The 13,039-nt window shown below is 42.3% G+C and overlaps 2 protein-coding genes across 2 annotated transcripts; both read left to right on the forward strand.

The window, feature by feature from the left end:
* The first annotated feature begins 1,519 nt into the window (after positions 1 to 1,519).
* On the forward strand, positions 1,520 to 2,909 carry LOC117282194 (protein ALP1-like). The gene is made up of 2 exons (XM_033750845.1): positions 1,520 to 2,040; positions 2,348 to 2,909. Exons 1-2 carry the CDS (start codon positions 1,614 to 1,616, stop codon positions 2,743 to 2,745), a joined length of 825 nt encoding a protein of 274 aa, XP_033606736.1. The 5' UTR covers positions 1,520 to 1,613; the 3' UTR covers positions 2,746 to 2,909.
* A 6,579-nt stretch (positions 2,910 to 9,488) lies between these two features.
* On the forward strand, positions 9,489 to 13,030 carry LOC111862917. The gene has a single exon (XM_023848763.2). The coding sequence runs from the start codon at positions 10,585 to 10,587 to the stop codon at positions 11,401 to 11,403; it is 819 nt and encodes a 272-aa protein (XP_023704531.1). The 5' UTR covers positions 9,489 to 10,584; the 3' UTR covers positions 11,404 to 13,030.
* Positions 13,031 to 13,039: the final 9 nt, after the last annotated feature.

The raw sequence follows: 13,039 nt of genomic DNA on the forward strand, positions 1-13,039 counted from the left end.
CACTGTTGAGGCACTACGCTACAAGCCGGAAGGTTGCGGGTTCAAATCCCGAAGAGGTCATTGGATCTTTTTCAATTGACCTAATCCTTCCAGCCGCATTATGGCCCTGGGGTCAACTCAGTCTCTAACAGAAATGAGTACCAGGAATATTCTTGAAATATCCTTGGAGGTAAAGGGCGGCCGGCACGTAAGGATGACAAACTTGCCGTCATCTATGGTCCGATTGTCTGGAAAATGTGAGAACCTCAACGACTCATACGCCGCCCGCGCACTAGGCGGCCACGACAGCGACCAGTGTCGCGAGGCCAGCTGCTGAACGTGCGGCCAAACGAGCGACCGATATCGTCATCAGTTTCAAAATGGAAGTCGAAGAGATCGCAGCTATTGCATATCTGTATTATAGGACAAAACGCGGGTACAAAAGAAAGTACTGGGTGCATCCACTCTTAAGCTCCAGGTAAACAAAAGGAATGTTTACTACGTTTTTTATAGAACTGAGAACTTATGAAGAGAAGTTCTTCAGTTACACAAGAATGTCTATCAAATCACATGACGAATTGCTTGATACAATAAGGCCCCTGATTACTGGCATTAATACCACAATGAGGCCGTGCATCAGTGCAGAAGAGAAGTTATTAGTCACCTTGAGGTAAGCAAAAATTTTAAAAATATAACAACAAGCAGCGTGCCCCTAAAGTCTTGCAATATGATTAAGTATAGTGTTCTTTTCGTACGCATGTCTGAACAGGACTTCATTCGTACACATCACCGTACACACTCACTATATCACTTGCTGGAGACTGCGTTGATGTGTCACTTGCCAGTGTTTCTGCAGGAGACTGTACAAATCTTCTGAATTGTGGGCTTTGATTGTGGGGTGTGGCAGCTGGAAGTTGATGGGCGGGGATCATTTGGTGGCTGTTGCACGAAGTGAGACTGAATAAAATAGCCCAGAAGATATTCCTGCTGCTGATTTTGTGTAAGGATGGTGGACGATAGTGGTGTCCCACTTGAAAGCTGCGAGTGTTAATGTGAGTTGTGATACTTCTGCGCCCTCTGCATCACCTGTATTATTTCCATTTTAGTCTGCAGTTTCAAGTAATTAGGAACACTTGCAAGGTCGTTATGCAAGGAGAGTAGTAAAAATGTTTATCGTCGTCTTTTGGTCCTTTCTTCTATTTCTAGCGCTTCTCGTGCCTCTCTTGCCGCTGCGGCCTCCTTCAATATACTGACCAGTTCGTTCCCCACTGGGTCTTCTACTCTTCTTTTCTTGGAGTGAGATCGGCAAAGCCAGCATATGGTCCCTCAGCACGAGTCTGCTCCGAAGAGTCCTGGATATCTTCTCTAGGCAATACATTTGTTTCAGTTTCATTCACTGCTATAGCTCTACTTAAAAATAACAAATTGTTGTAACATGTAACATGATTTTCTGGATGCTGCTGAACCACTTTTAGTGTTTTTAAGGCGTCTCCTTTCCCTTGCGAAACTATCCCGCAAGTTTTGCACTTCTTTTGAAGAGAAATGCCTGAAATAAAATTAATAATTTTCACTTTAGGTATTTGGCCACAGGATGTACATTTGCAGACCTTCATCACACATTTCGGCTGGGTGAAATGACACTGAGAGAAGCACTCAGACAAGTATGCCATGTAATGTGGACAAATCAGAGAGCAATATGTTTACCTGAGCCTACAAGAGATCAGTTGTTAAAAACAGCTCAACAATATAATGCAGTGACTAATTTTCCAAACTGTGTCGGTGCTCTTGATGGAAAGCACATACGTGTTGTGAAACCAGCACACAGTGGGTCACTCTACTACAACTATAAACATTATTTTTCTATCGTTCTTATAGCTTCTGCTAGTGCTGATTACAAATTTACATTCATTGATGTCGGTACATATGGAAAATGTTCCGATTATGGGGTTTTTCATCAATCACTCTTTTGCAACAAACTTCAGAGTAATAAATTAGATATACCAGAGGGCAGACCAATTTCCAGCTCAGATAACAGACCAATTCCCTATGTGTTTGTGGCAGATGAAGGCTTCGGTTTGACAGATAAAGTAATGCGCCCTTTCTCTGGAAGTCGTTTGGATTTCAGAAAAAGGGTTTTCAATTATAGACTGTGTAGAGCGAGGCGCATCATTGAGTGTACTTTCGGTATACTAGCCAACAAGTGGAGAATTTTTCAGAGGCCTTTAAATGTTGACATTGATTTTGCTATGAATATAGTAAAATGTTGTTGCATTCTACACAGTTTTGTTCGTGATCGTGATGGTGTTGAGCAGATTGAAGAAGATTTAGGTTCTTGCGNGCAGACCAATTCCCTGTGTGTTTGTGGCAGATGAAGGCTTCGGTTTGACAGATAAAGTAATGCGCCCTTTCTCTGGAAGTCCTTTGAATTTCAGAAAAAGGGTTTTCAGTTATAGACTGTGTAGAGCGAGGTGCATCATTGAGTGTACTTTCGGTATACTAGCCGACAAGTGGAGAATTTTTCAGAGGCCTTTAAATGTTGACATTGATTTTGCTATGAATATAGTAAAATGTTGTTGCATTCTACACAGTTTTGTTCGTGATCGTGATGGTGTTGAGCAGATTGAAGAAGATTTAGGTTCTTGCGACTTTAATAATTTTCAGAACTGTGGGGCAAGGCCAAACAGAAATGGTTTTTCTGTTAGGGATTGTTTTGCAGATTATTTTGTAGGTGAAGGGAGCGTTCCATGGCAAAATGAATGTGTGTGATGCCTTCAATGTGAATTTCAGTTCGCAAGGCACACAACGAAATTGAAGTACTGAATGTACAACAAAGTGAAAATGACCGTGAATTTCCTGTTCTTAAACAATGCAGTAAACTTTCTGTTCCAAAATTAGACACTAATGGTAATAATGAACATTAATAACGAATGAATAAAAAAATAAGATGACACTTACCCAGGACTTCTTTTCCTTTATTATCTGAACACCTGTCACCTCCAAATAATTCGATGATTTCCTGCCATTCTCTTTTCTTTATATTGAGGTCACTGTAGGATTTCCGTGACATATCCCAAATTGCCGGCCGTTTTTCAATTTCTTCGATGAACTTTACGTTGTCAATATCCATGATGAGATCGTTCTCACAACTGAACAGCAAGAATGTTTACAGCTTGGCGGGTATTAAGGCTGGTCGCACGGCTGGCATTAGTGAGTGCGCCGTTGACCATTTGCCACAATAGGAATAGCTGGCCGCTGACTTGTCGCTCTACGTAGCGGCCAACGCCGCGTCAACTGGCCGCTGTCGCTAAGTGCGCGGTTGTCCATATAGTACACAAGGGTATTTAGCTGGCCGCGGCGACAGTGGTGGCTGTCGTGGCCGCCTATTGCGCGGGCAGCGATACTGCTCCGACTATGCCTGTCAGCTCTAGGTTCGTCTTACCACGCCGTCCACTGCAATGTGTAACTACACCGTGAACTACCTTTGATGTGACGGCCAAAAACCGAAAATTGATGGCTCGCGTTAAGTGTATTTTGCGCGCAACGAGGTTCGGCTCGCATTTATGTTCGCCAACTATGGACGTGTTTAATGCTTGCAACAGGTTTCGGCTCGAAGCTCTGCGCGCTAATGTGGAAGCACCTTTACACACTAATCTCTTCACTCTATCTTCAGTAGTCTTTGCTTATTTAGGGTATAACACGGGAGCTATACTAGTGTCACTGAATTACCCACTCCCAAGACCCAATGCCTTCTCAGTTATCACAAACTATCACTGATTATCACTCATAAAATCTTCTAATTACGCGTTCGGTTCTTCCTCCCGCGGCTGTCTCGCACTCCGAGAACTCACTGACTTCTGTTCTGCTGAATTTTTGCTCTCTTGGTAAGATGGGTGCTTAAATCTCATTGCTTTCCTGAAATAATTTCTATCGTCAGCGGCCCACAGCACTCTTCCATAATGAGGAAACTCCACCTCTGCACACGCGACAGGCTGCAGTATCACATTGCTTCTTGTTCCTCGTGGAAGTCTCATGAGATTCCCTCCGTAAATTCCAAGGTGCCGTTAATCAGCTCGTGTTCAGCCAAGAAGTTGGGAGGCAAAATTACTTCACTTGGAACACCCATGCTTGCATTCCGGAGTTGGTGAATCAGTTTGCAGACAGAGTATATGCGGAAGCTGTCTCTTCCTGCATTCATGTGCGGACCACAGCGTTCATTCAGCTGCCACAAAATGCTTTCAACAGCTTTGATATCTCCTGATCGTGTATACAAAGGCAGCAGGTTTGTTTCGTCTCCGTCCTCTCTGACTCACTCCCGAAACTGTCTGGAGGCAAAGGAATCAGAGGAATTTCTGTTGCACGTTTGGTTGCCAGGAAAGCGTATCCGACCGGTGTTAATGAATGCTTGATAAGTCTTCCTAATGCCGTCCACAAAACTGAACTGGCATACAAAATAATCTGACCCAATATGTTATCCTGCGGGGCGGTGCCAACCAAGTACAGCCTCTACATCACTGGGCTTAAGAGACTGACACGGTGCCCGAACATCACACAATTGTTCCTTTCTGCTTGAAGACGGCACGCATCAAGTTCACTTCAATGGGGTCTCTGGGTCTGCGGAGAGGACGCACGGACGGCAGCCACCCTCTGCTCTCATTTGTTTCATTGGTTTATTCTGTGTCAGTGTTGTTTCTTCGTATTTATTCTTTGGATTCCAGCACCGAATCAGGTACACAGCTCTGGAGAATTATTTTGTCCCTGGATTTCAGCATATTTCTTAATTTGAGTATGTCCAACTCGTACGGGTCCTGTTGAAGTGTCACCATTGTTGTTCGAATCCACTTTTCTCTGAACTATCAGAGTGACTTTATCACCAGAAAGAACTCTGTGTTCCTTAAAACTGTAATGTGATTTACGTGTCTTCTGCATAGTCCGAAACATAGCTCCTGAAGTGATACCATTATGTTCTGCATCATATCTATTCTTAAACTGCTTTGCACTTACATCACCACCAACTATGGAGTCACGGTAGGCTCTCTAGACAGAATGAGCGCTCGAAGATCATTAGCTCCACCTCTGGGCCAAGTGATAGGCTCTGGTTTTGCAGGTTTACTCGTGTAGCCATAGGAAGCTGCTTTCTCGAGCTGAAAACGCTTCAATGGCTTATTTTTTAATATTATAAGACATAAGTCCCGTTGTTTCTGCTTATCTCTGGAGGTTGAAGTAGTAATGCATTTTCTTTGTGCCCTTGTTTTCTCCGCATTAGCTTTTGGAGGCTGTACACAGGGATTTTCTTGCTGAAAGAAGCGTTGTGGTTTCTGACCACCACCAGACTGGTTCTCCCAATGACGTGGAAACTTCATCCCATAATGTACATTGGCGGTTGCGATGTTTACTCACACCTCCTGGCTGCCAGAATGAATGTACTGCATTACAGCCCAGTGGTAAATGTTCACTACGGTACATGTGTTCATTTCCGTTTAAGCGGGTTGAATAGTAGCGGTTGCAGTAGTTGTCACAGCCATAGTTTTCGCTGGGTGCATCCATGTTTCAGGTCCTAACAAAAATCTATAAACAACCCTGTGCAGGAATTGAGGAAACCAAATAGTTTAATGTTTAAAAAAATAATTAAAGGATTTTCGATGGTATTTTAAGAATATATATGCCAACTTAAATATTTAAGGTTTCACTGCTACAGTGGGCATGTACAAGTAGTTCATGGCCTTATGCCTCTTCTGTTGTAACTAAATGCTGGGTTAGTTTAGGAGACCGCAGTGCTACTTGTAGTGCCGTCCTGTTTTGGAGGTTGTTATGGGTCTGTATCTTTGTGATCTGGTTCTCCGTTTTACTGCATATTGATGCGTGGCTTAGCCATATACACATTACCCAGGGACCATGGCAAGGACATACGTGCTTAAGACTTGGTAGGAATACATGGCATTTCCTGTGTTTTGTTAGTACACATCTGTCAGCAAGATGCAGGCCCACAAGACCACATTCTTCTACCCTTTTGGGCATGTGTGGTATAGGTTGGAATTTTTACATAGTTTTGTTCCATAAATGGTTTTCGGACACCAAGAGGATGTCTGTTTTCTAGGTGTTGACAAATACTTTGATTTCTTTCATGTATTTGGTCAGCCCATTTGCACTCCATGCTACTATGCTGTATGCATGAATTATTTTTCAAGTTCACTAAGTAGCGTGGTTAGGAGATTCATGAATGTGCTCACATGTTCAGCTTGTTTGGACAAGATTGTTTCAAAACATGTGAAGGACTCTAAGCATAAGTTTCGTTAAGATGCCTCCTTGTACAACCTCTTTATTACAACCGTCACAACACAACTAGTACCAAGACCAGTGCCTACTTTTGGCTCTGCTACATGTTTCGGCTATTAATAGCCATCATCAGGCAAATACACGATTAACATATATACACCACTGAACTGCAGTACTAGTAAAATTGGATACAGTCCTTGTGTGTTGTTTGCTGTGATCTTTTGGGTTCTATACTATTTCTGGTCACTTGGCCATATGTCATTTCCGGTCTTTTGGTTTTCTGTGATGCAGCAGGGCTTTCAGTCTCTTGTCTCATTATATTTGTAAAGTGAATACTTGCTAATGTTCAGAGTAAAGATAATATTGTGTGTATGATTGGTTGATAGAGTTTGCAGCCTCTGTAGCTTGCCAGATGCGATACCCCACAATATAGGTATGTTGCTGGTTGTGTTTTTGGTAGAGTGCATTGTTCAGTACCATGTGATTTTCCACATTCCACGCAACTAGGTCTGTGTGCGCAGTACCCCCTGGCTTGAAGTACACTTAACTGTTACCGCTCTTACCGTTCGCCTACACGTTCGGTGCCACTTCTTACCGCCCAGTGAGACTTCAAGCCTCACGAGTTGGTCGTCACTTATACCTGCCCTTCACGTTCGCACCTTTGTTGTCTGCACTTTCATCCGCCGCTTCCTTGTAGCTGTCTGGTTCAGGGTAGGGTGTGGGATTGCTCTGAATTTGAATTTTTATGGGCGCCAGTGGACTTGGGTGAAATCCACGAGTTCGGAACGGGGAAAACAAAGGTGGGGATATGGATAGGCGGACGTTTGGGGTTGCGACTGCTCAGAAGGTAGGACGAGATTCTGTCTCAGGGCGACTTCTGGGCCTTGCTCACACAAGGAGAGAGAGAACACTGAAAACAACTCGCACTTCACCAATAATGTTGCGTTTGTTGTAGATGTTCACTACAATTACCTATTACCCGGCTATAGCACTTTGAATTGTACACTGGACTGGGGCCAACACCGATTTAACGTCCAGGAGGTTACTACTGACTCCGGTTATTCCCTTGGGCTAATGACTCCCGCTGTTTCCTTCTGATGACTTGTACTGACTTGTAATAACTTGCAATAACTGACTGCTCTTATTGCCTTGTACTGACCGACTACTCTTATTTCGTTCTGATGACTGACTGTTCTGGAGAGGCAGAAGTCCCGACGGTTCCGGGAACGCCTGGATTCCTCTCCTCTGAAATTTTGCTGATTGGCTGAACCTAAAATTTGGGTGTTTCTCTCATTTGCATTCAGCCAATCCCTATCCAGATCCATGTTAATTTGGGCCTAAGTACAACACGGTCCCTCTGACAGCTCTTAAATAAATGGAGGTACGCTAACAATCGCTCGGTACGCCCCTTCGAAAATTATTGCGACTCGTTTCTTGTCAAGTCTCAAATTTTCAAAGGCTCGAACCCCCGCAGTTAAGCATTGAAATCCCCAGAGAACACAGCGGGATACTTCCTGCTCCGTTCTGGGTTTTCAAGAGACCTGCAGTTTGCTTGTCCCTCAGAAAGACCGGATGTCGTTTGCGTCTGCTGGTGCTGGAGTCAGTTGTGTATCGTCTATTGTTAACAGTACTACATTTCGTGTCCATGTAGTGCATGGTAATAAACAATGTAAATGAAAAACATTCCCGAGGTCCCTGCATGGTGCGGTTACATAACATCTCTTGCATTGTGGTGTATTATTTTGCTTTTGAGGTGGCTCAGATTGGACCGTCATATTGTGTAGAGATTATATGTGGTATATTTCACTGTTGTTGGCTGCTGGTTCGATATCTAAGAGGAGGGACAATGAGTACCCACTGACCCTGTGTCTGATGTTCCATAGGTTCTAATTCTGTGTCCCATTCGTTCAGTTTCTTCTGTCTCCAATTCCTGCTGCACTGAGCAGTGTAGATTTCTGGTTACCACTCTGAAAGCATGTTGCCGAGGTTAGTGTGTGTGGAACTGAACTTTCTTCTCGTTTGATACGTCATTATTTTGCGATAGTTAAGTTTGTTTGTCATTATCTATATTGTGCCATTGTTTATTATTTTTTTAAGCGTAGTTTAATTTGTTAACTACATGTTCAGCTGTAGCTGTTAGACACTGCATGTTTGTGATTCCTGGGATAAATATCGCTGGTGGTGATGGATCCTTTCTTTCATGTCTAGTATTGCCCTCGGTTTCTGCATGTCGCAGAGTTTCAAACTTATTACACTTTTAAACTTCAGTAAGTTTTATTTCTTGTTGGTTGAAACGATATTATAGTAGCCGCCTGAAACTCAACCCGGAGAAGTGTCTACTTTTGCAGAAAGAAGTCAGGTACCTCGGCCATATTGTATCACCAGGAGGGATATCTACCGACCCGGGAAAAGTGAAAGGCTAGCTGGGGTCAAGCCCGTAGTGTCGTGAGTGGATGCCCTGTAAGCTAGGAGAAAGAAGGGTAATCTCTCATCCCAGTCCCTCTAGTGGGATGCGACGACCTGCCGCAAGTGCTCTTCGATAGTCTTGCGCCATGTCCAAGGTGAATGCTAGTACGTGCAATGCGGACACCGCACCGCATTAACGCATCGCAGATATTTGCGGGGAAACTGGAGGTGGGCAATGTTACTGTGTGCATGTAATCGCTGCGTGCGAGTCAGTTGTAGAAAAGTCTCCCGAGTAGAACGTATCAGACAAAAGACTCGTGTAATACACGTATATAGGAATAGGTTGATTTATGGTGAATTTCATCATCTGTACCCCCAGTTACGAGCAGATGAAAAGGCATTTACCCAGTATACCAGAAGGAAAATAAATACCTTCGACTTGTGGAAAAAAATACATGTTTCCTGTTATCATTGTACAACAAGCTTTCAAAAACCTATTTCTGTGGAAGAGAGACTTTTGCTAACTTTGAGTTAAGTAACTGAGTAACTATTCTATTTCTAATATTTTATTTAACAGTTTTCAGAGTACAGTCTATTATCACAAATGTAAAAGGTGCATCTTACTGGATTCATTGTTTTGTGCCTACAATACCGTATTTACGCATGTATAGGCCGCACATTTTTTGCCAAAAATTCAAGAGGAAAACTGGGGTGCGGCTTATATTCGAAATCACACTTCATTAAAAAAAAAGTATATTCATAATTAATAATACAGGGTGTTCTACTCCTGAAATAATATTCCAAGAAAATTATTTTTTCTATAATTTCTGTCTGAAAATTGTGCTGCGGCCTATACACGCACGCGACCTGTACATGCGTAAATACGGTATATCTGTGCCATGAGGTGAAGCAGTAAGATGCGAATAACAAGTATGATCAGACACTGAAGGAGGATTATTGGAGTAAGCTGATTTGGCAGGAGAAGTGGGTGAAGAAATGTTGGAATAGTTTGATTGGACTGATGACACAGTAGTAGATGAACACTTCCAAACACTTGAAGCCAGCTTGCAGCTGTAGTCGTATTTTCAAGATCTATGCTCTGCGAAGGTATGTCACTTTCGGAGCTATACTTTGAGTAACCTTCTGATCTTGAAGGTCCTGGACTAGGCGTATAGTGTGAGCTACCTGGTGATATTGAATCATAAATTGAAGGTTCTGGACTGGGCGTACTGCAGTGAGATTTTGCTCTGGTAGCATCTTCCATTTGTTGTGCCAGTTCCTCTTGCATTAATATTTCTGCAATTTTAAATTTCACTACTGGTGAGAATTTTTTTTATGGTTTTGGCATATCCCATACAGAGTAAACCATCATCATAGGCTGAGTTTCGATCGATCTATTTTCCAAATAATTCAATATTTGTCCTACTGAAGAAGAAGGCTGGGGAGATGTTTCTCCGCCATGCTCCCTTTTTCGAATACGAGAGGATAGATGACATGCTGGTCTGGGAAAACTTTTCTGTCCAGGTTGAAGATGTGATGATATGACTTCAGCCTGTTGAGTGCCTTCATTTTCTTTAGTCAGAATGGATTCAGATTCAGCTACTTCAGAATTAACTACAGAATCTGGGCTGGATATATTTGACTCTGTACTTGCAAACTGTAGAAAAGGGCTGAAAAATGACATCTGCTGGGCCCATGGCCAAGTTTTATATTTATTCAGAGTGTTTGCTGCTTGTCCTGTACGCGTCTTCTCAGCTCTTAGGTGTTAGCATAGCAGTCCCTTAGGTTCTTCCACTTCTTCACCTCCTGACCTGAAAAGCACACAAGCAGATATCACGTAAGAGAAAAAATGTTTTCGTTTATATTTTCTGTTTTAGGTTTCTAGCAACTGGTGACTCTTATACCACAATAGGCCACAGCTTTCGGATGGGATTTTCTACAGTTAGTGATATTGTTAAGGAAGTGTGTGACGCAATTTGGAAACGTTTGCAGCCTACTTACATGCCTGAACCTACAAAAGAAATGTGGGAAGAAATAATATTAGGTTTTAATGAAACATGGCAGTTTCCTAATTGTCTTGGAAGCATCGATGGGAAACACATTACCATAAAGTGCCCAAATAATTCTGGTTCAAAGTATTTTAGCTATTTGAAAAAATATTCGATAATTTTAATGGCTATTGTTGATGACAATTACAAATTTATTTGTATAGACGTAGGTGGTTATGGAAAGAATAGTGATGGTGGTATTTTTGAAGCATCGGCTATGGGGAGAAAGATAGCTGATGGAACATTCAGTATTCCAGCAGATAGGTCCTTGCCTGGTCAGAATGAACTTACTCCTTGTGTGTTAATAGGCGACGAAGCATTTCCACTACGCCCAAATATAATGCGCCCCTTTCCATACAGACAACCAAGACAGGACTACAGAAAGGAGATCTACAATAAGCGACTATGTCGAGCTCGACGTGTTGTAGAAAATGCGTTCGGAATTTTAGCTCAAAAGTGGAGGATATTTCTTAGGCCAATTCAGGTGAAAGTGGAAACTACAATATCTATTGTAAAGGCCGCATGCATTCTACATAATTATTTGCGTTCAACAAACTCTGGCATGAGGTTCGAGCACTTACTAGAACCTCAAGAAGCAGTAGCAGAGGCTCTTGGAAACCTACAACTAGAAGGAAGAAGGGCAACTAATTTATCTGCTCAGATACGTGAGAGACTTTTTGCGTATTTCAATATGTAAAAAGTTGTACTTTTACTCCGCCTTCTGTAGTCTTTCTTGATTAACATAAAAAAACTTATTTACAAGGGCAGTATTTGTATATTAAATATTGTTGTCTGTTGTCATAACATAAATATGAAGAAAACTATTACAGTGTTTAAGTATTTACTTAACACAACGTGTGTAATTGTTCCGTTGAAATGATTTTGTATACAACTATGCATAATAGATTAAATAGTAAATAATTGATGAAAATAAATGGAAAATGTGTGAACTTACCGCTTGTTACTAGCGATCTGGCCATTTGTTCCAAGACGTCATATTTCTTTTTTATATTTTTATAATCAGGATGCGACAAATCAAATAATATATTATGTAATTTTACTTCTTCAATAAGTTGCTCTGTTGTACTCATTGTTCAAGCTAACACACAGTGACGCGGGCAGCGGTCAAACTCGACAAGCTGCATCTGATCGCCACCGCGGAGTAGAACGCTGCCCGCAAGATCGCTGCCTGTCGGAAAGGGTCTATAAGTTCAGCGGAAATATCTGACCGCCACCGCCATCGCGCCCGCCACCGCGATCGCTCTGGTGTGTGGAAGCCTTAGTAGGGTAACTTGTACCGGAAGTCTGGAATCTGCTCGATTGGCTTTATGACATTTGTTGCAGCAGTGTGTCTTGAAATTTTGTTCTAACTCGTAGTTTCTGAAATGGATCCATTCTTTTGAAATTGGCAGTAATCATCTCAGAAGGAGAGAATTCTCATCTTCCGGCGTTTGAAGGAGTGCAAGCTTTTTAGCCTTAATGTCTTAAGAGTCTCTGTTCTACTTCAATATTATCTTCCCTTACTCTCTTCCTCCTTGGACGAGGTACTGTTGCATTGGACAAAGATAGTGGATTTTCTGTTAGTTGAGAACCAGGCGGTGTTAGCCTGGTCGTCCACTGGAACCGTATCTTCCGTGGCCCGTATACGGCCGACCAGGTCGTCCGATTTAAAACCTCGTCCACTGCAGCCGAATTACATCCGACACAGTGCCGCTCCGTCAGTGTGGCCTTGTATCGCCAGTGAACCGCGTGTTTGTTGTTACAAAATGGATGATGATCTGTATTTCCTGGAAAATCCATATCTCGTGAGGCGAAGAATGCAGCGAAAGCGAAGGAAGTACTGGGTCAGTCCCATATTAATCAAAAGAAGAATTCTGGGAGAATTCCATCACCTACATGAGGAGTTGAAGAGAAACGGGGAAAAATTTTGCGACTACTATAGGATGAACATGGAGACATTTCAGTATACTTTAATGGCTATTCAGCCCTCAATAACGAAATGGTCGAATTTCAGAGAAGTTATACCACCTGAGGAGCGTTTGGCTTTAACATTAAGGTAAGTTGTACACATTTTGAGTTACAAACATTTTTATTGAACAAGAACGGAAAAATACACGTAGGTTTACAGTTTACAACATAGTATACATAGGAATAGTGAAAAATAATTTTGTTCAAGATGTTCCAGTTGCGTTTTATGTGAAATTGGAAAGGTAAGACGCCACAGTCTGCATGGGTTCCCTTTCTGTTTGATTAAGGGACTCGCTGTTTGCTGGTTGTGTGAAATTGCTGACGTTTGGAAGAGTATTTTGTTCTTCCTCAATGAAAACTTGTTG

The sequence above is a fragment of the Cryptotermes secundus genome, unplaced genomic scaffold, assembly GCF_002891405.2.
Source record: "Cryptotermes secundus unplaced genomic scaffold, Csec_1.0 scaffold582, whole genome shotgun sequence".
In the NCBI taxonomy this organism is placed as follows: domain Eukaryota; kingdom Metazoa; phylum Arthropoda; class Insecta; order Blattodea; family Kalotermitidae; genus Cryptotermes; species Cryptotermes secundus.

What these genes read in the sequence shown, in the direction of transcription:
- LOC111862917 (XM_023848763.2), top strand. Translation starts at nt 10,585, where the DNA reads ATGGGATTTTCTACAGTTAGTGATATTGTTAAGGAAGTGTGTGACGCA.
- LOC117282194 (XM_033750845.1), top strand. Translation starts at nt 1,614, where the DNA reads ATGACACTGAGAGAAGCACTCAGACAAGTATGCCATGTAATGTGGACA. An exon ending in TCCCTATGTGTTTGTGGCAG is followed by an intron (nt 2,041 to 2,347) that starts ATGAAGGCTTCG and finishes TGTTTGTGGCAG; the next exon opens with ATGAAGGCTTCGGTTTGACA.